The following is a 27,401-nucleotide window of genomic DNA, read 5'->3' as shown; positions in this document are numbered from 1 at the left end:
GTATATCGTGGTGGTCGTGGTTAAGTGATAGCAAGCGAATTGTTACCTGCGCACCTGCGTTCTAACTCCTCCAACGCTTGCTGTACGCAAACGACGCCGGTAGAGTACGTGTGTGAGTGGAAGCAAAATTTAGAATCAGTGCGTGCACTATGCATGTACTAAGCTCGCAAATTATTTGCATTTGTGTTTGTGTTGCAAGTGTTGGGTCGGTTTTTTTTTGTGAAAAAATTATGTCTTTTTCTCTATGAGCTTATTACGTGAAAAATGTGTTCATATTAGTGCGAGTGTTTTAGATGTGCCAAAGGGCATACGAGTGTCCATGTGCCTTTGGGCAAAGAAAAAAAAAGGAGTTTCGGTTGTTTTTTGGTAAAAAAGTGAATCCTTTTCTCAATGAGCTTATTGCGTAAATTCGTGTTTTTTTGAAAAATGTGGCTATTGTTGGTGAGTGTTTTAAATGTGCCAAAGTCCATTGAAGTGTGTGCATGTGCCTTTGTGAAAAGAAATAAAGGAAGTGTTGGTTGTTTTTTTGGTGAAAAAAATAAAGCTTATTGCGTGAAGTCGTGATTCGCTTATTGCGTGAAAAATGTGGCCATTTTAGGCGAGTGTTGTGTTATAAATTCGCAAAAGTGTATTGAAATGTGTATGGTGAACATACAGGTAGGTACACAACATTCAATCAGAAACATTGGAAAAAAGATTTTTACTAAGCCTAGGCCTAGGTTGTTACTAAATTTTACGAGGTCCCCCCAATAGCTATTCCGCCCTTCCAAGAGCCTCCAACCGGCTTGATCCGCTACTCCGTCTTACGTTTCGTCGTCCTTCATGCGTCATTGTGTCATTGTGTCCATGTGATGAAATTCCAATTCCAAATTACCTATGAATTATAAATACTTTACAGGATGTTGATTTAAATTAATTAGGAAAAAATCTTCTGCCTGTTTTCACGCATACACGCGCGCGCGCGCGCATGTCTCCCTCCCTTTTTGCTTACATACTGTCTGTCCCTTAGGCAACTGACATGGGGCAATTTCGTCCTATTAGGACCCATCATCTAAATCTGTCCGCTTGCGGCCGGCCTTAAAGCACGTTCAGCACGCAACAGCACATAAAACACGTGGCTTACACCGTGGGGAAGAGAAAAACCGCTTATGCTTAAGTTCAATAGAGTTGTTCTTTTTCCTTGTTTCGTTTGTTCGATTACAGCTTCGGTTTTTTATGCTTTTCATTGTTCCTAATTACACACGATTGACATTCGTTTCATTCATTCATAATTCCAATCACACAAGTCATCCGCACACTTGATTATTCCTTTTTTGTTTTCATCTCAGTTGTATTATGTTTGTTTCGTTTCTTCTCCTTTTTTCTGGAAGCAACTATATCTCTTCGAGCTTCTTTTTATCTCTTTCTTTCTACCTCTTAATGGGGGCAGAATTACATAATTTCCTTGAAATTCCTTCTTATTGTAACGTGCCTTTTTTTTTGGGGGTTTGTTCTGTTATTTTTGCTTCAACGACGATCATACGACATGTGGCCATATTTCGGATTCACTAGTTTCAACTACAAGTTTACGCATTTCTGTTACTATATGAGTGGTTCTTACACGTTGTGGTTTTTTTTTAGTTTGTTTCTACGGATTTTCCTTTTTTCTTTTCCTAAGTACTAAGTTTCGTAACTGTCCAACAATATACGCGTGTTTCCCTACCGCTTTCATATTGTGTTCGGTCAATGAATTATTTCATTTTTATACACAGTGTTTTTTTTCTTCTTGCTTCTCTGCCGAACCCACTTTAATCGAAACTAGTACGACTTTCTTTATAGTTTGCATACATTGCTCTGGTTGACACAACCAAAAAATCACAGCTAATAACTAGATCTTATGTTTCGTTTTTTCAATTCTTTTCTGTTTTGTTTTGTTTTTTTTTTTGGATAATGTTTTCGCATTATTTGTTTTTATTTTATTTTTGGTTTGTTTTTTTTTTTATTTATTTTTCGTGTTTTACACGACGTTCTGCTATTCGAGTGAATAAAACAACTCAAACCTCACTTGAACACACCCATATCACACACCATGCATACTACAACACACTGCGATTAAATTTGTGACGATAGTTTGCTTAATTTAACCCGTAATTAACACAAATCAGAGCTAAGCTGGAAGGGACTGTAAATTGTGAAAATTAAATTTAAGAAGCTTATAATTCTATACATACTTTCCCAACACAAACAGTAGCAGTTCATTCATTTTGTTTTTCCACCATTTAAAGCACTTGGCTTCGCTTTTTTTTTGGCTCTTTTTTCAACAGACAAGCAAAAAAATGGATACAATACATTTAAGTGTAAACAGTAGTATTTGCTTTACAATCACTACTGGCAAGTGGTTCTATCGCACTCAACTATTGTTAATTGACAAATTAATTAGATTTCCTGTACATTTATCATCAGCAAATCGGCAGATTTCGTACAACGAAGACATTCCCTTGGAACACATTTTCAGCTGAATGGAACTGAAGGACAAGATAAAGGATTCTTTTTAATCATCCTGCATAAGTATATATATTTATATACAAACGCTCACACAATCACACACAATCACACACACACAACAATTGCACTACGGTACAGAATCTATATATATTGCAATTCTCGTCTCTCTCTCTCTCTCTCTTGTCTGCCTTGTGTAATGCAGGTTCGTCGTCTCTATGCTATGGTTCGTTCTTTTTACTCTCTCTTTTTTGTCGTTATTATTTGTTTTCGTTTTTTTAAACATTAGGTTTCGTAGAATAGGAGAACAAACAGAATGTATATATATTTTTGTTTGTTGTATATATATATATTTTATATGTATATATGCCATTGGTTCAATATATAAGACACGTAAATGTTTTTTTTTTTCGTCTTTTCAAGCTATCTCGTACTACTTAGTTTCCTGGTGCCATAACATGTAAACAGTATCCGCCACTTTTTTTTCTTCTTCTTGAATTACTTCCTTTTATAGTAACAACATTCGCTTCTTCCAACGCTAGGTTCTTTTGTATTCTTTTTTTCCTTTTGTTCTTTTCTTTTCTTGTTCTTTTTTTATAACTTATTTTTCTTACAACAGCATAAAACAGAACAGAACACTTCATTTTCTTATCATACTATTAGCAAACGTAAAACTTTAGCAAGTGTTTTACTAGTAAAGTAAAGTTTTTGCAAGCTAAAATTAATTCCCAAAAAAAAGGAAAAAATGAGCCAAAGGTTTAATACACTTTCACGTCTTTCAACGAATTCTCTTCTCGTAACCCTGATACCTTCCTTTGCGTATGCGTATTCGTTTATTGCACTGTTTGCGGAAAACATAATGCGGCCAAGAGCGCAATCATCCTTTAATCACTATGGAAGATCAAATATGCTAATCTAAAGCCCGGAAAAATCGGATGTGTATCGTACTGTAAAGAGGTGAATGTCATAATTTATGGCGTTTTGATTGAAATCGGAATTCTATCTCGGTTTTTTTTTTTGTTGCTTCGTATTCAGGAGGAAGAGTTTGATTTTTTTTATATTAAATTTAGCGTAATAGTATCGGAACTCGTTTCGCGCACTGATTTCGCTAGTCGTAATGCTTGCTGTGTTTAGCTTCTTTTTTTTGTTTTGGTTTGCTTTTGTGTAACTTCTTAATGAGGTATGGATAGAGAAGGATTATCAACTGGTGCAACTGGCACCGGGGGATCGCAGAGTTTTGCTTGGAAAAATACAAAGGACGAATGTCGCCGAATAAGGAGCTACTTACTGGTGGTTGGGTATGGTTTTGCATTTTTTTTGTTTGTTTGTTTGTTTCTTTTACACACTGTACAACACACTTGCATCGATTCGTATGGCTTTTCCTTTCCTATCACCCTATAATACGTACATTTTTGCGTTTCGTTCAACTATTTGCTGTTTAAATCTTAATGTCACGCTCAGTTGTATCACGTTTTGGTTTTTTTGCATTTATTTCCTAGAATGATTCTCTATAATTTGATCTTCTTGCTGTGTTCTTGCATGGGTGTAATGTTTTAACACGCATGGAGAAAAATAAAAATCTAAACACAATTATGATGCAGCCAAAGTCGAGAAAGATGGGAATTAAAAGGAAATTGCTTACTGCCGATTATGGCAATTGTTTGCTTGTCACCATAAGAGCCGGAAAAGTCTTTTCCTTTTCGCTTCAATTCCCGCATTAGTTCATAACTAAGCACAATCACCGTTTTCATCTGTAGGCTCAAAATTTTTTCATGTTAGTTAGGCTCTTTCCTTTGCACGTGTGACGCATGTTAATTGCGTCCTTTATATATACACTTGTTGTGGAGTGATTTTTTTTGTTGGCTAACAGAACAGATCTCCTATTTCGATTTTATTTTTGTTTGACTTATAGCTTGGCAGATTATGTTTCTTAAGTGTTCAGCTGAAAGGGATTTTTTTCAAACGCAGGAAGCGATTCTATGCCAAACGCAAACACCGTAGCCACTGAACCAGCTCTAGTATGAAACACCCCATTAAAACATCAAGGAATTATGCATGTATTGAAGGTGCCGAAGGCTTTCAGTCCAGTTGTACAGCTTCGTTCGAAAAGTTGTAGTTGTAGTATTTTTTTTTGTTAATAAACCGCGCCGATAGTAAGATGTGGCTAGTGAGCAGCACAAGTTTTAGTCATTGGTTGAATTTTGCAAACTGTACAATTAAAATAGTGCGTTTAGAAAATGTCTAACAGTTGATGAACCTCTAAACCGGCGATCGGTGATCTCTACAGGTTGACATTGTCACACTATAATGAGTATTAGTAGAACCCTGTTTCATTCGTAATTATGGCTTGATTTTTTTTGTTTTTAGTTCCGTTTCTTTCTTTTTTTTTAATATAGAGATTTTAATGCTTTCGATGAGGGAAAAAACGGCTTGCTACAGCGGTTTGTTTTGCTAGCGTTTGTGAGGATTTTTTTCTCAAAAATCTTTTTTTTTTCTTCTTTCTAAAACAACCACTTTTACTTGTTCTAACTATACTGTTCACTCTTTACTAGCTTCGTGGTCGAGTTGCTAAAAGTTGGTTGGTGTTATCAGTAACCCAACAAAAATAACGGAAAGAAACAAGAAATGGAATATTGTAAGTAGCACGCAGAAATCAACCTTTTCACCTACAATTGCCATTATTTCTACGGAAGGTTAGCCAAAATAGGAAGAATCATTATGCTGTTTCGATTGAACACGGGTATTTGTGTGTATAAAATCTGTTCGATTTCACGCTTCACTCGATGTTGATCCATTTCCGTAATTTTAGCTTCTTCTCACAGCTGCGTTTTTTCACTCTTCTTCACGACTTTAATTGCTTAACATTCATTTCCTACGGAATGACCGATGAGTAGTTTGAAGCTTAGCACTTTTGCATGTTTCGCTTAGCTTTACAACCTTTTTTTGCGTTCAGTCCGCCGGCAGCGAATTAGTCAACCATCGACGCTCCCTAAAATGCATTAAAAAGAAACGATTTTTGCTCGATGCTGGTAGAAAGTACATCACAAACTTAAATTCCTCGCAAACTGTTCCACGGTATCCTTCGTTCCGTATGCTAAATCCGTCTGGACGATCGCGATCGAAAACTTAGTAAAATATTAACGAATGGTGCGATCGTAGCAGCCCACTCGTACGATCACTATACTTCATCGAGTTCTGACGGGGAAGCAGTGCTGAAATGTGAAACGAAGCGTGGACGAGATCGTTTTTTTTTTTGGGAAGGAAAAGTGTACAGTGATGATGTGGAGAGTACAAAAAGGAGGGTTCCACAGTTTGGCAGCGGTCCACATGCAGAGGATTGGCGAGGAATGGAAAAGAGAGATAATGTTTGCTGTTAGTAGATGAAAGATAGATCGCAAAAAATGTAATGTGGATTTACGATAAAAATGTGTGTTCTTTTTTTGCGTATCAGAGTTAGATGATGTTTTGCGGGCAGAAATAGTATAGAAAGTATATCGTAAATGAGTGCGTAAATGAACGAAAGCTAGAAAGCATATAAGAAAGTAATGAGTGGATTGTATTCATTTAACATTACCCTTCTGAGATCATCGTACTGTTACTATAACCTGATAGTGAACAGGAAAGTAAGTCGATCAAGTAATCAAGTGTCTTCCCTTTTAAAAGCAGTTTAAAACTAGTTTCATTATATGACTAAATACTAACTTAAAATAAATTATTCTCAACAATAGCGGGGAATTTTTGTTTTTAGTTCTTAACAACTCAAACAGTAATGCAGCTAATGCTAATTATCTATACAAACAAATGCCAGAATTGCCTATTTACTGTAGTTCTACGTTGAAAAAGTGTCATTAAAAAACTTTACTAACATCGTCGCTATCGTAGCGCCCCCGCTTATTTTTGATCGAAACCTTTTTTTTTTGGAAAGTTTTAATAAGCCACAGTAGTATGGCCCAAGCCTATATAGCCTTTTTGCAACAGGTTTGCAAGAATGTTGAAGCACATTTTTTTGTCATTAGTCAAACAATTGTGCTAGAAACTATTACGAAGTATTGAGTTTGATCATTCTTGGTGGTACCGTTGTACCTTGGCATTTAATTCAGATACTAATGTATATTTTTGTTTCTTGTTTTGGATGTTTCTTACGATTCTTTAGATCTCGAACAACATATTAATATCTAGTGAGCCGTTCGTCCTTCGTAGTACATCAGTTTCTGGAAGATAAATTCTTATCCTATATTCTCGTCATACAGATCGCTTAAATCTTATCTATGAGATAAGGGAATGATATCTGGTTCTACCTTCTGATATAAATGCTGCTTCTACTAATATTGTTAATCCTTTTACCGGACAGCAAAACTTACAATCTAAGTTTAGTTTCCCCTTTTCTGTTGCTGCTTTCCTTTATGTACATATACACACACACGCACAGTCTATAGAGTTTTTGCTTTAACGAAAAAAAAAGGTTTAGTTTGATTGAGTTATTGTGTATAAAAAATCTTACATATTAATCTCACAAATGTTTGCAACACCACCACTTTTCATTTCTTTCGGCTCCATTACACTTACGATCAAACGCGTTTCAACGCGTTATCTTCCGCATGTTACGATCCCAGTCTAATCCGTGCGTTACAGTGCGTTACGGTGTGTTCCATAATAACCTACCACTCCTACTGCGCTGTTTTGACCCTCACTTAGTGGCCTAAACGCCTAAAATAGCGACTACGCATATTACTATCTAGTAGTACCTTAAATATCAGTAAGGGTACGAGTCAATGTTGTTCCTGTTGCTAAAGTCCAATCCATCGGCTGGAACGGCATCATCATGCCGCAGCACACAACAATTTAATGCAAAAAATAAAACCCACGTTCACGTTGTATTTCCCCACGCAATGATGGCGCAATTGTGTCGAGCGAAAGGGCACGTGTGCCAACGTACGAGGAAGGCAAGAGGCAAAACAGGAACCAGGAACACAGAGCACCAGGGTAGACACAGGGCAGGTATTCCAAAACGTTGCGAGAAATAGAAATGTAAGAAAACATTATCAAATTTTTTAAAATGTGTGGTTTGACGCGTTCCACCATCCCCCCCGGGGGGGAGTAGTACTGCTGGACATGACTCCAAATGAACAGTGTGTAGTAGTTGGAAGTAGCCATACGGGCGAGAGAGAGAGAGAAATAGAAGAAAATGAAACCATTCTACCGACCGACCGATCGAAATGAATGTCAAAATGTCGTACTAAAAATCATACACACATCCATTGCATCTACGTGTGTGTGAGCAGTGAATAAGCAACATGTTTCGCCTACAGAGAGTGATTGATCTACCATCAAGGAGGACAGCACATCTAAACGTGTTGCGGAAGGTGACGACGAAAGCGTATGGATGGATCGCTTTCTTCAGCATTGAATCTTCAGCAAACAGTATTGAGAAAACATGATCGTCACAGTAAACAGTTATGAACTAAGTATTAAACAAACAGAAATAAACTAAGCCAAGGATATACAGCTCACTATCTACAGGATAGTTAGACAGCGTGACAGAGAAGTGTAACGCATTTGGCTGCACTTGCACAGAGATATTGGGGTGGTTAACAGGCGCAAATGGTTTTAATGTTTAATAGAAAAAATAAAAAAATAAGAAAACGGGTTCTGGTTCTCGGTCTTCTACATGAAAAATAGTGATGAGATGAAGTAGCGGAACACAAGTAACGAATGTTTCCACTCCTACGAGCGTTACATTAAACGAAAGGCCAACTATACAATGTACATTTAGCTTTAGCTCACCAATCCTAGCGGTAAAGCATTACGTGAGTAGGAGAAGAATCTAAGGATAATGAAATCCGGGCACAATGGACATCTTCTATTGCACTATTAACGACTTGATTTCTATTGGATGGTTGCATCGAAAGCTGCTAAAAATATAAATATATTTAAAAACAAAACCATATACACACAAACATAAATTATTAACCAAAAAAAAACACATCGTCATCTTAAGTATTAAACTTACGGTTTAGTATTTCATCTCAGCTATCACCTATTTCAAAAAAAAAAACTCTTGATACTACATTGATAGGGCTATCATATTGTTTTATTACGATATAATAACGAATTCTGTTGCCGCTACGCTTCCTTTTATGGATATGTTTTTAACCGACTCTTATCGCTAAAACACTATATATCCTGGCCTTCAACCGTACATTCCTTCCCTTTTTTGTTGGTTAACTATTTTTGCAAAAAACGCTAATGTACTTGTTGTATTGACTTTGGTCGTTTTGTTCAATGTCGATTAGGTAAAAACAAAAATCTCCAATCTCCATAAAAAGGATCAGACAGCTGACTAGTGAGATTCACGCATGTCTGTATATATATATTACTGTCTGTATGCATTTCTCTCACATTTACTTAAGCGGATTTTATAGCTCATTACCCAGGTGAATTTTGCTTTTCCAGTTGTTTTTATAGCATGTTTATGGTACTACCCTTTACGGATAGTAACGTTCTCTTGTTGAGCGATAGAACCAATGCAAACCCCGAAATATAAACATGATAGCGTTTGTTTGTTTATTCCTTAAAATGATCATAGGAGAGAAGGTATTGAACAAAAATATTTTTTTATAACAGCGTGCACAAATAACCCAATGATGTAAATACGAACAATATATGAATATTCACTAATTACATAAAACAGAGACAAAAGCAAAAAAGAAAAAAAAAGTAGCTAAAGTGTATGTAGCGCGAAAACATATAATATTCATGCCACAAATGCTAAAGTTATCTGCTTTTCAGTAGGTACGTAATAAATAGTCGATCGAAACGAAAGCAAAACAAACTGGACAGCAAATAAAGAAACGAATCTTTAGCAATTTGTTTTTTGTTTTTGTTTAACGAATGCACTGAAGTTGGCTATTACAGGCAACCGAAACACTGTTTTAGTTAGTACTGGCTTGGCCGTATTACTCTACATATTTGTTGTTAATGAATTGTATAGGGATATTTGCTCCTTTCCATTATAGTGTTCCAACACACAGAGTGCAATTCTTAACACTAAAGCAATAATGCTATTTTACCATAAATTAAACGAACTATATATAGTGGGTGGCTACTGTGGTGTTAAAGTCCCAACCCTTAACACGAATAACATACAAACATACGAAACGACATTGGCCCTTTTTCACTCTTTTGCTTGGTAAATCTTTTTTCTTAGCTTGATGTAGATATGAAAGCTAACGCAAAATCATTCCTTTTCTGTCCCTAACGACAATGGAACAAAAAAAAATCGGCTTGTTTATCTGTTTGCCAACATTCATTTATTAAAGTAGATTAGTCGAAAGAAGCGGACGAGAGGTCCAACATGCTTGTTTGTGTTTTACTAAAATAAAAATCAGCTAGAGCTAGTTGAAATCAATCTATCAAATATTGAAACAAAGCAAGGAAAAAGTACATTGCTCCAGCCTTTGCTAAAGAGTACTGGCAACATGGGCATAGACATACAACAGAACACTTTTAAAACGACAGTCGCAAACTTGCAGTGACTTCTAAAAGCCACTCACACTAAAGTTGCAAAAAATAGTAAACCAATCGATAATGATAGGGAGCGCACAGAACTTAATAAAATACAACTATTCTGCATAAAGCAACAAATAAAGGAAAAAAAAAATAGTTTCGAAAATGAACAGAACCAGAATTTGAGAAAGACTTTTCGAAAGTCATATTCCCGGTTTTATGAACTCTATTTCAATCATTAAAAAAGTACACTATTTTCGTTTGATTCCGAGTTTCCGAAGTGAGCCACATGGAACATTCAAGGTAAAAGCATCGAATTATGAAGAATGCAGGGACGCCTTCGCTTCACGATTATTTTCAAAGCTCGTTCCGAAACTGTGCTGTGACGCACTGGGAAACTCGGAACCAGCTAGGAAAACCCTTCACGAACATGTACGCTAGGATGTTATCAGGATGTAGATGTATGTTTATCTGGGCGTGTGTATGTGTGTTTGTGTGTAATGAATATATGTCAGATGATTGTTCAGTACGGATTATTGCGCATTCGTACTCTACCTCTATTGTTGTGCACGATAGAGTTGTACGAGGGTACATAGAGTGCCGCCTTGGCTCGCCCATGGTCTTCGGCGACCCGTACTATCAGTGGTTGATTACCACCCTGCGGGATCACGTTATTGAGGGCCGATATTGCTTCCTGTGCTTCCTCGCGCTTGTTGAACCTACATACCGATCCAATTTCACATGGGAAGGGAAGATAAAAAACGAGAAGGCAATTAATCGATGGCAACAAATAAGAGTCGCCGGAGATATATCCCGGCTGCGTTGCACTTACCGTACGAAAGCCACACCACGTGGCTGACCCGTCAGCTTGTCGCGCAAAATGTTCTTCTGTACGATCGTACCGTACTTGCCGAAAATGATGTCCAGCTGCTCCTCGGTGATCGTACGGGGCAGATTCGTTATGTACAGGTTCGTTTCCTTGATGTCGTCGCTCTGGGGCCGTGCGTACGACACCTTTAGACGTTTGTTGCGCAGCGGATACCCGTTCAGACACTTGATCGCCCGTTGTGCTGCGTCCTCGTTTAGGTAGTTGACGAAACCGAAGCCGTAGCTGTACCCAGTCTGCTTCGGTTCCAAACACGAATGTACAGTACGTTTGGGGGGGTTGTATTAAAAAAGAGAGCAAACAGACAGAAAACAATAAACTAGCAAAATCACGGTTCGTGCCTCACACCGTAAGATAATTCCAGCATATTAGCTAGCAGGAGTTATATCCAGGCGATGAAAGCAACGTTAAAATGGTAAGCTAATGTGAATAAGTTTTAATGGCATATTGATGGCTGCGTAATGAAGACATTCAAAAGGGGGAAAAAAGGGAATAGAGGTAATGTATGCTACGATAAACTGCTCTCAAGGTAAATATGCTACAAACATAATACAGTGGAGCTCATCGGGACTCAGCAATTGCCGGCTAAGCGAATATCACGGATAATAGGCACAACTCTTTTTATTGTTAAATATTAGTGTTTAGTATGTAATGGAGAGATTTTTTTTTGTAAAGCTAGATGTTAATTTTCATATTTGCACTTTGCAAAATAAATCTGTTCTTTTTTTCAAATTTGAGCAAATTATATCATTCCCTATTGAAGCTTTTATTTCTTGCCATCATCGGTTTTGCATTTCATATGTCAATTCTCCTTCGGAATTGTCATTTCCGAGCTGCACGGCTAATGGGACAGCTGGATAAAAGGTACCCGAATAATCGGCGCTCCACTGTAGTTTGCATAGTCTTTGCCAATCAAATTGACATCAAATTGAACAAACGTTTCAGCCTGAAAACGACATTTCGATAGAGTATTATAGCAAAACTAATAAAAAATGCACACTTTACCCCCAAAAGCCAATCGATACAACTCCTTAGAGCATTGCAATGTGCCTTTACATATTTACAAACCTTAACTTCCCTCCCTCGGTTGGGTGCCCTACATTACACCTAAGCCGCAATTATGTTATTTCTAATGCTAAATTACTGCAGTCACCATCACAGAGAGAGAGAAAAGATGCCACTAACGAGGCCACTATTACGAATAGGAATGACGTTCCATGATGGTGATGATGATAGCGATGATAATGCTCGTTGCTAAATTGTACGGCCGAGCGTCTCATTTGCTCATCGACTATCTACTAATGTGTCTGCTATTGGGCGTGATAGGTTTTTAGGGGCATTTAGTTACTTCCTTTTTGTCTTCCATTTACACAACGCACGCCACGTAAAACTAATTGTAAATTGGGCAACTCATCCCGCCCTATAGGCGTTCAGAAAACCGAGATAAGCATACGAATCTGGCATGTTTTTGGTGTATCTTTCCGCTGAGCATACCTTTAGATCTCTCATCAGCCGACAGCTTTCGAGTGGGCCTATCGACGAGAACATCGAGTACATTTCCCGCTCCGTCATGTCCTGCGGCAGATAGTTGACGATCAGGTTTGTGCCGGCATTGCCGGACGATCCAGGACCAAAGTTCACACCGGTCAGCGAGCTCGTGCTGGACGATGACGTGTGATGATGCGACGGCTGGCTATGATGGTTGTGGTGGTGATGGTGGTGCGGTGTCGACGGATTACCACCGCCGAACGTACTGCTCGATGGCATATCGCCGTACATCCGGGGACGCGAATACGACGAAAAGTCGGCATCCTGCAGGTAGTTTGACTGGAAGATTGCAGAACAATTTGAACCTTTTTTATGCGCGCCGTACGCGCTAAATACGCGCGCACACGGTTAGCACGGTTGGTAGCGGTACAGGCTGGTGGATGCTGCCCCAAAAACGAAACTAAAACCATTGTGCCAGCAAAACGAATAGAAGAAACCCTTCTCCGTTCGCGTTTGTGTTCCTTGCAAGACTGCCCGAGCTGGAAAACGTCTTTTGCGGAAAACGTAACACACTTCACTTGTATTTACCATCGCTTCAGGGGTGATTTATGGCTGTGATCAGCATATCTGAACTTAATCTTTCATCGTGATGATTCTTGGAAAAAACGAAGCGAATGGTCGAGACAATCATAGACGTATCATTCCATCCGAATGCGACCGCCCTCCTCAGGGGTTTAGCATCCCCTTCATCAAAACAGAGCAAAAATTTATGCACCCGTAGAAGAAGTAAAAAAAGCGCCCGGTACACGGGCTGAATAAACGGATTGAGCCTTAATGTGGTCGATTGCCAACAAAAGCGACCGTACAGATACAGCCGTACCGTTCGGTGGTGCGATGGCCCTGTCTTCGTCCGCCACGAGAACCGATCCGACGTCACCGTCGTAATGCAGCAATACTCGTGGACAGGTTGTCGCCAGCTGACGAGCCAGAGCTTCAAATGTCCCTTTTTTTTTGGTGTGTCGTGGTGGCAAAAGCGTCGTCAGTTTCGAAGCGATTTGCAAACGTACTGCCTACAGCCAGGCTCTATGCAATCATTGCTAAGGAAGGCAAACGGTCTCGAACATCGCAGCACAAGCATCCCCATTCGGTGAGGGGATTCGTTTTATCAGCATCAGCATCACCAGTGCACTCCAACCAGGCACACCGTAAGCGCAACGGAGCGCGAGCTTTGATTGGAATTATACAGGCAAATCATACCATTCCGGAGGGTAGCGAGTGTGACATTCCCCAAAGCCGACCACTGCTACATTTTCCACGAGCACGTGTCATAGAGTAGCAACGAGCGCGAAACCGTTGTAAGTGGTTGTGCCGACGGTTTGGAACCGGGGGGGAAACACACAAGAACCGAAAATGAGAGAAAAAAAGGAAACGAAATAGAAACATATTGTTAGAATTAGGCACACAGAAGAAAATCATGTAAATGTTGTCGACATAAAATTACATAAAATGTAAATAAAACCCATCACTGTGTCCGGGTCCGTGTAACAATCGATGCCCTTTCGAGGATGCTTTTCCCCCCCTCTCGATCGAAGCAATCTGTTTGAAGGCATGCATTTGGTTTTCGGGAGGGGAAGAGGGGGTGCTTGGGAAATGGAAAATAAATTCATAAACAGAATTGATATTTTTGTTCCACGTTATGGACGGACGAGGATTGATATCCTCGGTGTGAGGGAAAACTGGCCCATCGGCAAGGCACATGCACGCACACGCGTGAGACGCGTTAAACGACGCACAGCAGCATAATGTGCTTGCGCCCATCTAAATCCCGCCAGCCTCTGCACGTGCCTTAAATGCTGGGAAAGGATTGACGGGTGTGTGTTTGGTTGTGCCCGAATGTTTTCAGCGAGTCCTTTACTATCGGCTCTGAAGGCGACTTGATTATTATTTCAAAGTGGATCATTTTTATCGATTTCCTTTGCGCCCTTTCGGACGCTTCCCTGGCTTGATGTTTCCACTCTATTCCACTAAACGCCAATATATACGATACACTCGTGTGCTCTTCATTGTATGCACATTTCAGTTGTTTTTTTTTCTGTGGTCTCCACCTCTTAGTCATCATAATGATCTCGCTCTTTTTCGCACACTCGCACACTCTCTCTCCATCGTTGTCGTCCTTCGGACTGGGTCATCCTGATTTTTCTCCGTCCGTTGTGTGTGTGTGTATATCGTACTAGGTTTTCCACACACAACAAAGCACCCAAAACACATCATGCTCAACGCGACAGTAGCATCAATGTGGTTGGATTTGAAATATCCCTTCGCCCCGGTTTTTTTTCCCTCTTCGAAATTGTTGTGTGCTGAACACGATTGGTTTACAGCAGCCCCAAACCGTACCTTGATCGAAAGGATGACGAAGGATATCCATTCATTTTACTGTACATTTTCCTCGCCGTGGCTGCGCACGTTGTCCTCGTATCCGCCACACAACAGGCTACGTGTTTCCCCTTATTCAGATGATGTTTTTTTTGTTTGCCACTCTGCCACGTTCTTCCGCACACTTCCGCACGTACCACCTTCTTGCTTCTTCCTGCCAACACACTTGTGTGTGCAAGTGCACAGGACGAACGACGATGACGATGTTGCTGATTGCTGCTGCAGCACACAACGAGGATGAGGTAAGTCGCTCTCTAGCAAATAGGCCTTCCGACGTGCAGGTTTTTGCCTGTGTATGCTTCAACGTATACTGATAACGAGACAACACACTGCCTATCTGCCTCACTACTAAAGGGAACGGTGGATACACAACGCACGGGCAAGCAAAGAAAGAACGAAAACGAAAACACCACACTAAGAAAATCGAACCGTAAGTGATGTTGGGGCGCGAGAAGATACTTTTCACTGTTCTTCTACACTGTTGTGTATGCACTAATCGTCGACGTTGGGGTAAAGAGCTTTCCTTTTTTTTTTGCTAAACGCACCACGGTTTGCTTCGATGATGTTCTTTCCGATTACTCTGCTGGTCTATCTGTGAGAAGTGGGATTTTCTTGCTTTCCTCTGCGAGACGAAGCACACACACACACACTCGCTCACACGGGCAACGTTTTTCCACCGAGCGTATGTGTCACAGAGCGGACTTTTCCGAGGCCTACTAATGATGCTGCTTTTCCGTGCCAATTGCTTTCGATCGGATCGGAACAAAAATAAAATATTTTCACCAAGCGACTCACAAGCAAATGGGCACGAAAATTGGTCGTTGGCGCAATAGTGTAAGGAATTGATAACGTTTCGTGTAATGTGAATGCAATTCTTTCGTCGCGACACAATGCATATCACATTAGCCAGGCCTATCGAATCTGAATGCCTTCCTCCCTATATGCTCGCTGCTCTAAGCTGTCACCTGCATGTAGCCAACACACACATACACAAAAAAAAACACTGTAGGGAAGACGATTTTACTGCAGTAATCAGAATTTCTGTATTCCGACAGAAATTATGCTTTGCTCTTAACTCGTGTAGTGTAGTGACGGTGTTTTCCACGATGCACGAAACACAACTTTTGTAATGTTTTTCTTTTTGTTTTGCCCCCAAATAAGCCTGATAATATCCAGATATCTTCCCGTACTGCTGCTCCCATCAATGAGGGGGTAAATGCGTTTTTTTCCCTCTCCTTAATTCGTGTTAACTTTTCGCAGTACCAACTTTTTGGGCCACCAGTTTGATTAACAAGCAGTTGTCCTTGCACCGCGGGGACGACGGCGACGCGCACGCTATCACTCGAAGAAAGAATATGCACCGTTCGAGAGGAAAATTGTCGAAGTTCTGAAAATTCCTTCGCTTTCGCTGCTTCTTTACACCCGACCGATCCTATATCTTTTGCCCTTAGGCTGCTACTGCCCCGTTCGCCTACACAACTACCACGGCCGAAAACACACACTAAACAACAACGTGGGCCACATTTGACAGCTACCGTGTACATACACAGCAGGCCATGAAAATGCACGAATAATCCGGTCAAGAATAAATTTTATGTTTTATTCAGCAGAAATGTGTAATGTAGCTAATTAGCTTTCTATAAATGGTAACATAATGTTCTGATTGTTTGAACGTAGTTCCTGGTATTATAATTACGAAAAATGGACCAAATCGGAAAACATGAAATAAATTACTTTAAGCTTTCGAGTGGACAATATGGACGCAACGCCACGGATAATCGATCATGTATGCAAACTGTCATTAGGCCGAACAGAATCAAAACATTGATTTTCTTCGCACGGGCTATCGTACACAGCTGGGCGCAACTAGCGAAAGTGCATTGTTTCAAAATCTAGCGCGTTTTTACGGCAAGAAACATGTCTGGGGTCGTGCGCCGTGATATTTCGCCATTGCTGCAAAAGATGCGCAACTTTCTGCTCGGTGTAAGTGGTTCTTAAAGTGACCGATGACAAATTTGGTTTGCAATACTTACCATTATGTAATGTATCTTCACTGCCGAATATTTGTATTTGCAGCGAGAACACACAAATGCGCTCCGCTTTGAGGATGGAATTGCGGCCAGAACTCAACCGCCACCGAATCTACCCGATGGACCCGCGCATAAGTATGTTGATATGCTCTAATCTGCGTCTCTGTGTGTTACAGCATGTCATCAAAATTCACTATTCTTTCAGGCTGTCTGCAAATCACTACGTGATCCGTGATGCACGTCGCGAAGTAGCTCCACCGATTGATTTGTCCACCCAAAAGCTACTGGCGGAAAAGGGGTAATTCGCTACATTCAAAGCTAGATCTATTGAGTCGCATTTCAATTGTATTATTCATGTTTTGCAGAGCGGCCGCAAGACTACCAACACCCGGCAAGTCGTATGGCTGGGACAAACATTGATCGTTTGACTCTGCTGTAGATGGAACGATGGAAGTGAGAAACTAGCGAAGTGTTATTGTGTTTGATCAAGTGCGAGTGCGAAGATATAAAGTTCTGTTTTCTTCGTCCAATAAAAGATTGGTGTGTTCGTGCAATCCAAATTTCAAACTGAATGGTGAATGTTTGAAATCGGATTTTCCGCAAACGAATGCAACTCAAACCACAAACCACAAATCTTTCCGTGAAGGAGGTTTCATTTTTATTTACGCTCATTATTGCCACAAAATAGCTAGTGGATTTTATTACATGTTGCCCTAACGTTTAAATTCTCGATACATTGTTAAAAGAAAACAGCAAAAAGAAAACTTTAAACAATGCGTACATACTACGGTTTATCAAGTGTTTTTATCGTGGTTTTTTTGATTTTCGTGTAAGAACTGCAGTTTGTTAGTAACTTTTTTTTGTTTACCTTAATCCAATTTTAAAGTGTCATTCTGACGGCGCTACGTTAAGTTTATCAAACTTAACACTAGTGCGCATATATTGCACAGCACTCTTTGATTATGCATAATGCTTCTCAATCATGGTTCCTTTCCCCCTTGTCTCTTAACGTTCTCATCACCAGGTGATGTGGATAATTGCTTATTCCGATATTCCAGGTCCAACATTTTAACCTTTTTTTTCTTTTGCTTCTGCCTTGCCCGGCGCCGCAGTGCTTTTAAACTCTGAACTACTTTTATCGCATTTTTCTTGTTTACCTGTAAACTTGCATAAATTTTAATATGAATTTGTATCATTTTCCTGATTGCGCTATTGCACTTTGATCGGTTTTCTACGCATGTGGACGCTTTAAAATTTCGTACTGTTTGTTTTCTAATTTGTAGCTATGCGGTAGTCACACAATTCCTGTTCTGACCATCTGTTTTATAGAGTTATCAGCAACTATTGGAGATGGAAAGTGGGAAATTGTGCAATGTATAAAAAATGCGACATTAGTTTGTTAGGCTAGGTAAAAAGGGAAAGACTCGACTCGCAGTTGAGTTAGGGAGGCGTACAGTTAAAACATTACTTTCCCTGCAAGCACTTTGCCTTTGTCGGTCAATGCGAACCGATTCAACTTGCTTCTATAAAAAAACGTCTAGAAACTTCACACATTCTAGTACAAAAAAAAACACTTCTCCTACACATACTATGCTTTCTTTTCTTTTCCTAAACTAGCTCGGTAAAAAAGCAAAAGTCAGTCATTTAGCACTCTCTGGGTTGCTTCAAGGAAGGGGGCACCATATCTACCAGTGTTTCGTCCCTTTCTGGTTATTCCATTCTCAACATTTCTCTTTCTAATTTTATTCCATGAAAAGGATATACTGGAAATTGGGTTAATATTGGGCAGAAACGCAACATTGCTAGCCTATCCTGCCCGTCCGTCTACTGAGACCACACGTGCCAGGAACGTAAACGCCAGTAAATGTCATGATGTGTAAACAACAGAATTTGTTCGCGCGAGAATGCGAGCTGGAAGCGCATAATGATAGGATTCGCCTTGCAATTTTGTGTATATAGCATGGTTTCCTTTTAGTACTTTAATCTACTTAAACAATCCTAAGCACAATAACAACAGGAAGCAAAACTTGGAGCAAAACTGTAGATTACAAAAATTAGTCACGCTGCAGGAATGATAAAACATCTTTCCCGTTGGATTATTTTACTCCCTCAAAGAAAGTAATTCTACATGGACTTCACTTCACTTCAATCTGATATGGTTACGAACAAAAGCAAATGAGAAGTTGTAAAACTTGCATCAAGCTTGCTTACAAAGTCGCGGTAAAGATCGAAACAGTTTCCGAACAAATTGTGGAATCAAAGTTAATAATTCAGCTAAAAACCTTCATTCAATTCAATGTCTTTCACTGGCATACATCACGTCACATTCATATTAAACTTCGAACCGAAAATGCAGCAAATGCTGCTGGTACGCGCATCATCTGTAATCAGTTGAGAACTATAGACCTTCACTGCTTGGATATGGCTAGGGTAGCACCAGCATCGGAACGTACGCGATACGCAGTACTGCGTCAATACAGACCCGTATTCGAACGAACCGGTGCCGGAATCTTGGACAGGCCCTTATCGAGACGTCGTGGCGAAACTACCGACGCCAAGTCGCGACAGTTGGACTGCGTACTATCGGACGCATTGGAGAGTGTACTCGCCCGTTTGGACAACGTGGACTGTGGTTTGGAGGGTGACGATCCGGTACCGGAACCGGCCAAAATCACCTTCGAACGATCGAGATTCCCGTTGGAGTGTACCCAGGCGGTGGTGAAATCGTTGACCAGCTCATCCGGTACGCTCGTTTGCGACACCAGCCGTCTAACGCGTTCAACGATCTGCGTATCATTTGTGCCCGAATCCAGCGTATCCTTAATTTGCTGCAGCAGCATTGCCACTGCATCCGATGTGCTCTTGCTCGGTGACGTATTGGTGGATGTACAGGCCGAACCGGTCGCTTTGGGCGTTCGATTCCGACCCGTCATCGTGCGTTCTGCTGCCAGTGAGGCACGCACTGGTGAATTGCGTGTAAATGGAGCGGGCGCAGCAGCTCCCTTTCCGGTTGCATTAAACGTTTGTGACGTTAGCGATGGACGCTTCTTGTTTGATCGACCACTCCAAGTGTTCGTTTCCTTCGCCGGTTGTTCCGCGCTGTTCACGGTGGAACCGGCGAGTGCGGTCGGTTTGCGCGTCACCGATTTGGCGATGGATGGTTTGCGGAGTCCGTGATTGTTGACCACCGCCAACTCGTCGGTAACCGTACCGCTGGCGGTGCTTTCGGCACTTTCTTTACGTCGCGGCCCAACAGGTGAGCGCGGAATGCGCGATCCGGCACCGCCAGCACCAGCAGCAGAAGGGGCCACACTGGTACGGTCCATAATGCGGTCGGAAAAGCCCGTCTTGCGCAAACCGGTCGCATTCGCAATGTCCACCGTGATTTCATCATCGTTCACGTACACACCGTAGCTTTCGAAGGATCCGGAAGCCGGACCGGTGGAAATCGTACCATCCGGACAGTCGATTAGTGAATCGTGCTGGGTGACGTAGTGGCGTACGTCTGTAGATTCGTTGGCCACGGCCAGCTCATCTGAGATGGGTGTCAGATCTTCGTCGTTCGTTTTCGTAGAGCTTTCTTCCTCCGTTGGGCTAGCTTGCGAGTCCGAAGCAGTCGTATCGAGATGCGCTACAATCGAGATAATCGTTACATAAGTTGGCCATTAGTGTGCTTTCCAACAAAACGTTGTTTTGGGAGAATTTGTACCGTACCATTAGTATCTGCATCTTCACTCGAATGTTGACTATTTCCGAAACCCTTCCGCAGCCCACCAGCTCCAGCGCCGGCTGTGGTACCGGCACTATGTCCACCTTGCACTAAACCAAGGCTACGGTAACCCTCGTCACTGATTTCGCTCCCATTGTCGCTAACGCTCTCGTAACGATTCTTGTCATCTTCCGATGGCAACACTGTCGCCGTTCCAACTACCGGGGCAACCGGTGCCACCGGATCATTATCACATTCGAAGTGTACTACACCACCAGTAGTAGCGTTATTTGACGTCCCGGCTGCTTTGCGTTTGTTGGCAACACTGTTCTCTTGTATCCGGCGCGGACTCGGTGACACCGAACGTCTGGACGTTTTCAACGGAGATCCTGGCGGTTGCAGTTTATCCTGAAGGAAAGACGTACAGAGTAGTAGCATTAGGTAATGTACATTCTTCATAGGTGATTCCGTATACCAACCCCATTTTCCGTCGGTAAACGACGCTGAGCACTGGGACTACGGCTACGGCTTCTGGCACGTGCTGGAGGTGACAAGGTATTAGCGTTACTGTTTCCACCACCATTGATCGGTGATCCATTCTGGTTTGGAGTTGCACTAGATTTCCACGGGGAACCAGATCTAAAGAGGGAAACAAGAGCTTTGTTCTACATATCCTCCTTGCTGACGACCTGTTACCGATGACCACTTACCGATCATAGTGTACCTGAGCTTTGTGCAGCTCGATCCCATTGGCGTTGGTAGTTTTGGTGATCAGCCGTGCTGAAGCGGACGAACGATGCTGCGATCGACACCGGCACGGATCATGCTTATCCAGGTAGTGTGCAAGCGTATCCCAACCACCACCGACGCGGACCATCACGTGTGAACGAAGAATCTACACCAAAAGCCCAAAAACCGCAGAAGAAAAAAAACGCACACACAGTTCCATGAATGATTAATGTTTTGATTGCGGACCTTTTTGGGCGGGTTTACGGGTCGTAAAAGATCGTTACTACATTGTCGAAACCGTCCTCTCCGCAGAGGCTACTGCTTAATCGCTAAGGGTTTTGTTTTATGTAATCGCACAGGGTGCATTGCAGCGGAACCGAACTTTTTCGGGCGCACACGCCGGCTACGCTTCCGGGCAATGTGATGCGCAGTCACGTTCACGCAATATTAACCCACATTCCATGCTTCTTGCACTCAGTTTTTTTTGTACCTCTCTAACCTCTCTAAATCGATGGCACTTTGGACGACCTTTGGGTGTTCCATCATTCAAACATTTTTGGCGGTGTCAGTGGGTAAGCTTTTGAATAATTTTCCAATTACTTATTAATTGTATAAGTACATACGATGATTTGGAAGAAGCTTATCGCGATATGCGCTATATAACAAGTTGCTCGCTGTGTTGAGTTGTTGTCAAATTCGTGTATGGAACCTTTATGATAAGATAAATTGATTATTCCTGAATAATCTTTAGCTGTAATCTGCGTACCGTTCAATATAGACGGTAATACACGACTAAACAACAATAGCAATTCTTGGCAAATTGATGATAATAATACTCGAGTGGTGCTTGGAGCGTGATATCATTTCGTCTAGCTCTAAGCCATCGTCAAGATATGTTCGCGTCCTGAAGGATTATCAAACGATCCGAGTCGATTGGACGGATCTCGTTCAAGGAGCGTGGCGCAATAGTTCCTCCATATGCTCCACGACCACTATTCAATTTCATCAAGTAAACCGTTCTCGATTCTTAATTTCTCAGAACTTGAGTCAACTTTCAAAACAAATTTATTACAACACCATCAATATTATCGTGATTGATAAAGCAACCCAAAATCAATGTGATGAGTAAAGGAGGGAACCGAAAAACTAATAAGTTAGCAATCGGGCCAACCTTATCAAGGGGGAAAAGATAACGAGCTCTACAAACAAGCTCTCTGTATGATAAAATAGGTGAAAAATACAAAACACACACAATCATCATCGAACCGTGGCGTAAAAGCGGAAGCATAATGATAACGAAACGGCCGATGTTTTGAAGATAAAACCAGGTACAGGAAGAGAGCATTAGAAGGCTAGCACAGCCACGTAATTAAAAGGTGTCAAGGATAGCTGGCGGCATGTCGAACATGCTTGTGCTATTTGCGGGAAAGGTTTGAGCTATATACACTCCAAAACATCTGAGACTTTTCCAAAAGAACGTTAATATTTTCCCACTCGGAGAAGGACGTTAATCTTCCGAGCTACAGAAAAGGCTAAAGCAGAGGTGTCAAACAATTCCTTTAAGGTGACGGACTTGTAGATGCAAGTGCATTAGTGAGGAATGCATTTCAGATGTTCCCACAATTTCACCGACGAATTCTAAGAAGTCGTTGAACTGAAAAAACGAGGCATGATTTTTTCCTCCTTTCTTTGAGGACCTTTCTTTGAAAACGGAATCCCATCTCAGCACGGCTATAACTAGAAGAAACAGAAACGAAATCGAAGCAAGAATGATAATCTTGCCACGCATGTGCCTGGAATGCCCGAAAAAAGGGATCTACCGTTTGGGACCGAACAACACGTCCAAAGATTACAGTACGTCTGAGTACCGGTAAGCGTCCTATGCCCGTTCTGCCCACTTGTGCGAGCAGTTCTCGCGTTCCGAAGCGTTCAACATTCATCCCACGGTTTCACGATTTAATGTCTCTTCCGGAGTCGCCGCGGATCGCAACTCGATCGTATCGCGCTGAACGTGTTACGAACGATGCGGCAGAAGTAATCCACACCGAACGTTACTTACCCGCACGAAAATGAGCACTTTGGTATCGCCGATTCTGTACTTGCCCTCCGAGACGCGCACCATCGGGAACTGGGACGGGCAGGTGCACTTTTCCACCAGATCACGAACCTGCGAGAGACGGAAGGAGAGAAAATAGGGTGATGCATACATTAATGAGCTTTTTCAACTGGGCGTCAATTGATTACGGGTGCCGTGGGCGATCTAGCAGTAGCATAATGGTTCTGGTGGACATGCGATATTGTCATGGAGCGCATGATAAGAGCTTGGAAGCGCTTCAGCTAGCCCAAGCGTTTGACCTAGTGTGGGGATAAATGCTGACAAAATGTTTGACCTAGTGTGTGAACGTACTGGAAAAGGTTCCATGAGCAATTGCAAATCTTCTACCCAGAATAGACGAATTTCTTAATTTGTTTGGTCAAGGATTGCTCCATTGTCTAAATAGCAAATATTGCAACATGCGGACCAAATTTAACGGATTGTTCTTAACCATCCCTTGTCAAACCGTGCCGATCTTGAGTAGGGTTGGAGCTACGTCAACTCAAGCACAAGACCAGTCCGACCAATAACCATACAGCAAAGCAGCAGAGACTGGCTGGTCCGAAGTTCGCCCACACGAACGGACTCGGTTGGATTTCCGCCCGTTGGGCTAACGTTGCGCCATTCTCACTCTTGGCTCGATCGATCGATGCCAATGTCTAAAATGCCGCCCTAAGATCACTGTTTACGATCGGTGTTGTGTCGTTTGGCGAGCGCTCGTACGGACTCCACCGCGGCTGGACATCAGAACCTGTGGTCGAACCAGGTGGACGGGAGAACGAAGAAAGTGGCCGTTTGCATGTGGTGACCGGGTTGTTGTGCCAGAGCAGGCGCGCGCGCGCGATCAGGGCGGCCAGATTGAAAGGTTTTGAAATAATGATGATAATAAGAACAACAATAATGCTAATGCCAATAATAATGGTCATCACCATCATCATAAGGGCAGTCGCCGAGCCGCCGCGTATTGCGTGGCGTAAGCCGTAAAGTTGTTTGAAGAGTAAAATGGAGAAGAAGAAAAAAAAACACCAAATCACACAGAACCCTCGCAACAAGAATGTCGTAAGCGCGTGCGACTTACGGTCAACCTCCGCGCTCTCGCCAAACCGAACGAACCTGTTCCGATAGAGAAATATCGGACCCGGACCCTACCATACACATTGCGTCCATCCAATTCGCGTGAAACTTGGCGAAGAAGTAGCCACTGTCCCTTGCCCCTCGTCACCGGCTCGCTGTTGCCGTTTAGACAAGCTCCCCAAGCGCGGTTGCTGTTCTGCTGTCGTTGTTCTGTGTCTACCTATAAAGAACCCATTTGCATACGCTCCGCAAAAGGGGTGGAAAATGGTGCGGCCCCCGCGCTGCAGAAGGTGCGGCGGTGTGGAAGAATGGAAAGAAGGTGGAGCGGTGAATGGTGGTTGGTAGGCGGGTGGATTATTAGCGAAAAACTATCTAGCGAACCACTTCCTACTCGCTATTTTGCTATTTTCTTGTTTTCTTGTTACCGTTTGGCACGAGCGACGAGCCTTTGGCCGGGACGCCCCGGACGGGCGTCGGTGATGGGTGGCATGGCATAACTGCGGCCCGGTGACAGTTTGCTGCTCGGCAGAGCCCGGGTCGAAAAAACGGGATGGCAAAAGGAAACCAAAAAACGGAGGGGGAATATCAAGACAGATAATTTTTGGGGCGTGAAACACAACAATTCTATCTACAGTGAAAATTAAATCTAAATGTGTGTGTCTGTGGTTCTGGAAAGATTTTGACGAAAATTGATTTCATGCGATATGGCGAAGCAATTAACACAACCATAAAACTATCTGTTAAGCAAGTTTAATAAGACAATTTTGAGGAGTCAGCTAGAATTCTCACAACGTTGTGAGTTTTATTATCTGCCAAAGCAGCTTTGGAACGATTTAATCATTCGGATGAGATAATCATCTGAAACCGAATAAGCTTAAAGTTTACTTCACAGTGTGTACTTTACTTTTTTTCCATCGGTGTGTTTAAAATCTAAGCAAAGTTCAACATTTTAAAGCAAAAAAAAAACGCAAAAGTAATCATGACAGTGCGTTTGTTTGTTTCACTGGAAATGAAGCTGTTGTGTGTTTTTTGAAGCAGATATTTATTTTGACATGCTATCGAAAATTCAAAAAGTACTCAGCGGGAAAACACAAACATTCGGGAAGGTTGCCATAAGACCATAACAAGAGAGTTATAACAAAAACATCAATCGAAGACCAAAATCGCTTTTAGAGTTGGGTGAAAAACATAAAACGATGATCACACATCCTGAATCAATTCGGGGTTGCATCCCGCTTTCGATGTGGTGTGTGCCCACAACTTCAATTTGTTCAATTGTTCAAAGCCCTACACACCATTGTTTGTCCAACAAAAACCAGCAACTGGGAGGGCGGAGAAGGAAGGGATAGAAATGGACAGGTTAGCTCTTAAAAGCAGGAAAGCTACCAATGCCAAAAACCAAGACACCTTACAAATAGGTCTAACAGCATTCGGTTGTTGCTGTTGTCAAATTGTCAAACAGCACATGCGTTCGATCGCATGTCCCAACCACCCCAACAGATCGTCATCTTTCTTTGTTTCTTTGTTTTTATGTCGGTGAGCGATTTCAACACCATCATCTTTACCATCACACACTAATCTCGCAAGGTCGCACTGGGAGAGAAGCCCAACGAACCCTACGCGTTACATCATGTGCTGATATTGTGGCAGAAGTCGCAAGAAACCAACCGTTGGGTGGCATTGCCGACAATCGGTAACCCCAGAGTTGTATGGTAATTGTCGAATTAATTGTGTCCACATACGGTGCCATTTGGCTGCTGGTTTTTGTCACCTGTACAGTTATTGGTAGGCATAAACTGTTGGTACGACGAGATCTCGCACGTAGTCGCTCTTTCAAACAGGGGGATGGTACTCAAGTACCTCTTTGACATCTCCATGGTTCAATGGGATCCTTACATACTTGTGCTTACTGAAGCATGGAGGTCTCCGTTGTTTGCTTATTACATACTGTACGTATGATCTCATCGTACGCACCGGACACAAGACTCTGCAGTCAAGATGCTTCTCGTCTAAATGCAGTAAGGTCACACAACACAGGCCAGCAGAATTGGATTCGCCTGTCGTTGACAATTCATAATCCACCTCGCAAGTCACATGCACCGAAGGTAGCATATGATGCTAAAGTTATGCGTAGTATTGCGACATTATGCATTTCCAACCGGTAGAAAGATGATGCATTAATACCCATACCTATTCTCACTCGCATGTTGCAAGGACACTGGGACAAGTTTAGCTACGGCACGGGCTTCAAGTTAAAAGATAAATTGGATTGACCCTGGGGTAGGGTTTTAGGGTCGAACCAAAAGACGCATAAAGCGGATAAAGCCATTTTCACTTCTTTAAGCTCCCATCGTCTAAGACCATAATAAGACGACACCGGCACTACCTCTTACGTCTAGCATGGAGCTTATTCTTTCCTTACACGAGGTTTGGTCATTAGCTCCACTTTCGTTTCTTCGCTTACCTTACAATACTGTTCAGGAGTTCTTTTCTGCTTAAGGCTTACTACTTCTAACTTAAAGTGACAATTTAGATAAAGCTAACGCAAGATTTCAACAGTTTCCCCTTACGCAACCGTAGAATGGGTGAATTCCTAAACATATGTACGATAACTTACCATTTCGTCCAGGCTCTTCAGATCGTTCGTGACGATCTGTGGCTGTGGACCGTACATCAGCATCGGTGACTCCGCCTCGTGGTCCTCCTCCTCGCTGTCACTGTCGTAAAGCTCCGTTTCCGTGCCGGTCGATATGCCAGTGCCGGAACCATTGCCCTCACCTTCGGTCTGTGTACCACAGCCCACACCAGCATTAGCCCGATTGTCGGCCGCTATCTCCCGATCGATCTGACGCTCCATCTGTACCAACATTGGAGCAAGCATACCTGAGAAAGGAAATAGCTTATTAAAACTATCTGATGGATTGATGGTACGGGCGAAAGATACTAATCAGCTAGGGCATTTGCTTAATA

The 27,401-nt window shown here is 42.0% G+C and overlaps 3 protein-coding genes across 12 annotated transcripts in view; 1 reads left to right on the top strand and 2 right to left on the bottom strand.

Moving 5' to 3' along the window:
* Positions 1–1,338: 1,338 nt before the first annotated feature.
* On the bottom strand, positions 1,339–16,299 carry LOC125760954 (sex-lethal homolog). Of its 7 annotated transcripts, none has more exons than XM_049421591.1 (6): positions 14,756–16,299; positions 13,619–13,664; positions 12,368–12,700; positions 10,820–11,112; positions 10,543–10,706; positions 1,339–5,693 (listed from the first exon to the last, which is right to left on the bottom strand). In XM_049421591.1, exons 1-6 carry the CDS (start codon positions 14,800–14,802, stop codon positions 5,608–5,610), a joined length of 969 nt encoding a protein of 322 aa, XP_049277548.1. In that variant the 5' UTR covers positions 14,803–16,299; the 3' UTR covers positions 1,339–5,607. The 7 variants fall into 7 exon arrangements, with proteins under 7 accessions (XP_049277548.1, XP_049277549.1, XP_049277551.1 ...); XM_049421592.1 differs by having other exon boundaries at positions 10,820–11,109; XM_049421594.1 differs by having other exon boundaries at positions 12,368–12,685.
* Positions 16,300–16,604: 305 nt separating this feature from the next.
* Positions 16,605–17,391, top strand: LOC125760958 (NADH dehydrogenase [ubiquinone] 1 alpha subcomplex subunit 7). The gene is made up of 4 exons (XM_049421602.1): positions 16,605–16,777; positions 16,871–16,959; positions 17,030–17,122; positions 17,190–17,391. Exons 1-4 carry the CDS (start codon positions 16,712–16,714, stop codon positions 17,242–17,244), a joined length of 303 nt encoding a protein of 100 aa, XP_049277559.1. The 5' UTR covers positions 16,605–16,711; the 3' UTR covers positions 17,245–17,391.
* A 68-nt stretch (positions 17,392–17,459) lies between these two features.
* The window catches only part of LOC125760938 (GAS2-like protein pickled eggs), a 35,198-nt gene continuing 25,256 nt past the window's right edge, over positions 17,460–27,401 (bottom strand). For all 4 annotated transcript variants that reach the window (XM_049421545.1, XM_049421548.1, XM_049421546.1 and 1 more), the window contains exons 6-11: positions 27,049–27,314; positions 23,322–23,429; positions 21,244–21,428; positions 21,013–21,172; positions 20,539–20,941; positions 17,460–20,455 (exon numbers count right to left, since the gene is read on the bottom strand). In XM_049421545.1, the coding sequence (XP_049277502.1) occupies positions 19,296–20,455; positions 20,539–20,941; positions 21,013–21,172; positions 21,244–21,428; positions 23,322–23,429; positions 27,049–27,314 (2,282 nt within the window). In that variant the 3' untranslated portion in view covers positions 17,460–19,295. The remainder of the gene's footprint in view (positions 20,456–20,538; positions 20,942–21,012; positions 21,173–21,243; positions 21,429–23,321; positions 23,430–27,048; positions 27,315–27,401) is intronic.

Source organism: Anopheles funestus, chromosome 2RL (genome assembly GCF_943734845.2).
Source record: "Anopheles funestus chromosome 2RL, idAnoFuneDA-416_04, whole genome shotgun sequence".
Taxonomy (NCBI): domain Eukaryota; kingdom Metazoa; phylum Arthropoda; class Insecta; order Diptera; family Culicidae; genus Anopheles; species Anopheles funestus.
Note: the sequence above shows the minus strand (reverse complement) of the source record. Positions and strands in the feature narration are given on the sequence as shown.

Excerpts from the sequence above, each read along its gene's own strand:
- LOC125760954 (XM_049421591.1), bottom strand. The coding sequence starts at position 14,802 with ATGTACAGTAAAATGAATGGATATCCTTCGTCATCCTTTCGATCAAG. Across the intron at positions 13,665-14,755 it reads TCGTCATCCTTTCGATCAAG|CAGTGGTCGGCTTTGGGGAA; the intron begins GTACGGTTTGGG and ends TGGAAAATGTAG. Across the intron at positions 10,707-10,819 it reads CGTGGTGTGGCTTTCGTACG|GTTCAACAAGCGCGAGGAAG; the intron begins GTAAGTGCAACG and ends ATCGGTATGTAG.
- LOC125760958 (XM_049421602.1), top strand. The coding sequence starts at position 16,712 with ATGTCTGGGGTCGTGCGCCGTGATATTTCGCCATTGCTGCAAAAGATG. Across the intron at positions 16,778-16,870 it reads TGCGCAACTTTCTGCTCGGT|CGAGAACACACAAATGCGCT; the intron begins GTAAGTGGTTCT and ends TTGTATTTGCAG. Across the intron at positions 16,960-17,029 it reads CCCGATGGACCCGCGCATAA|GCTGTCTGCAAATCACTACG; the intron begins GTATGTTGATAT and ends CTATTCTTTCAG.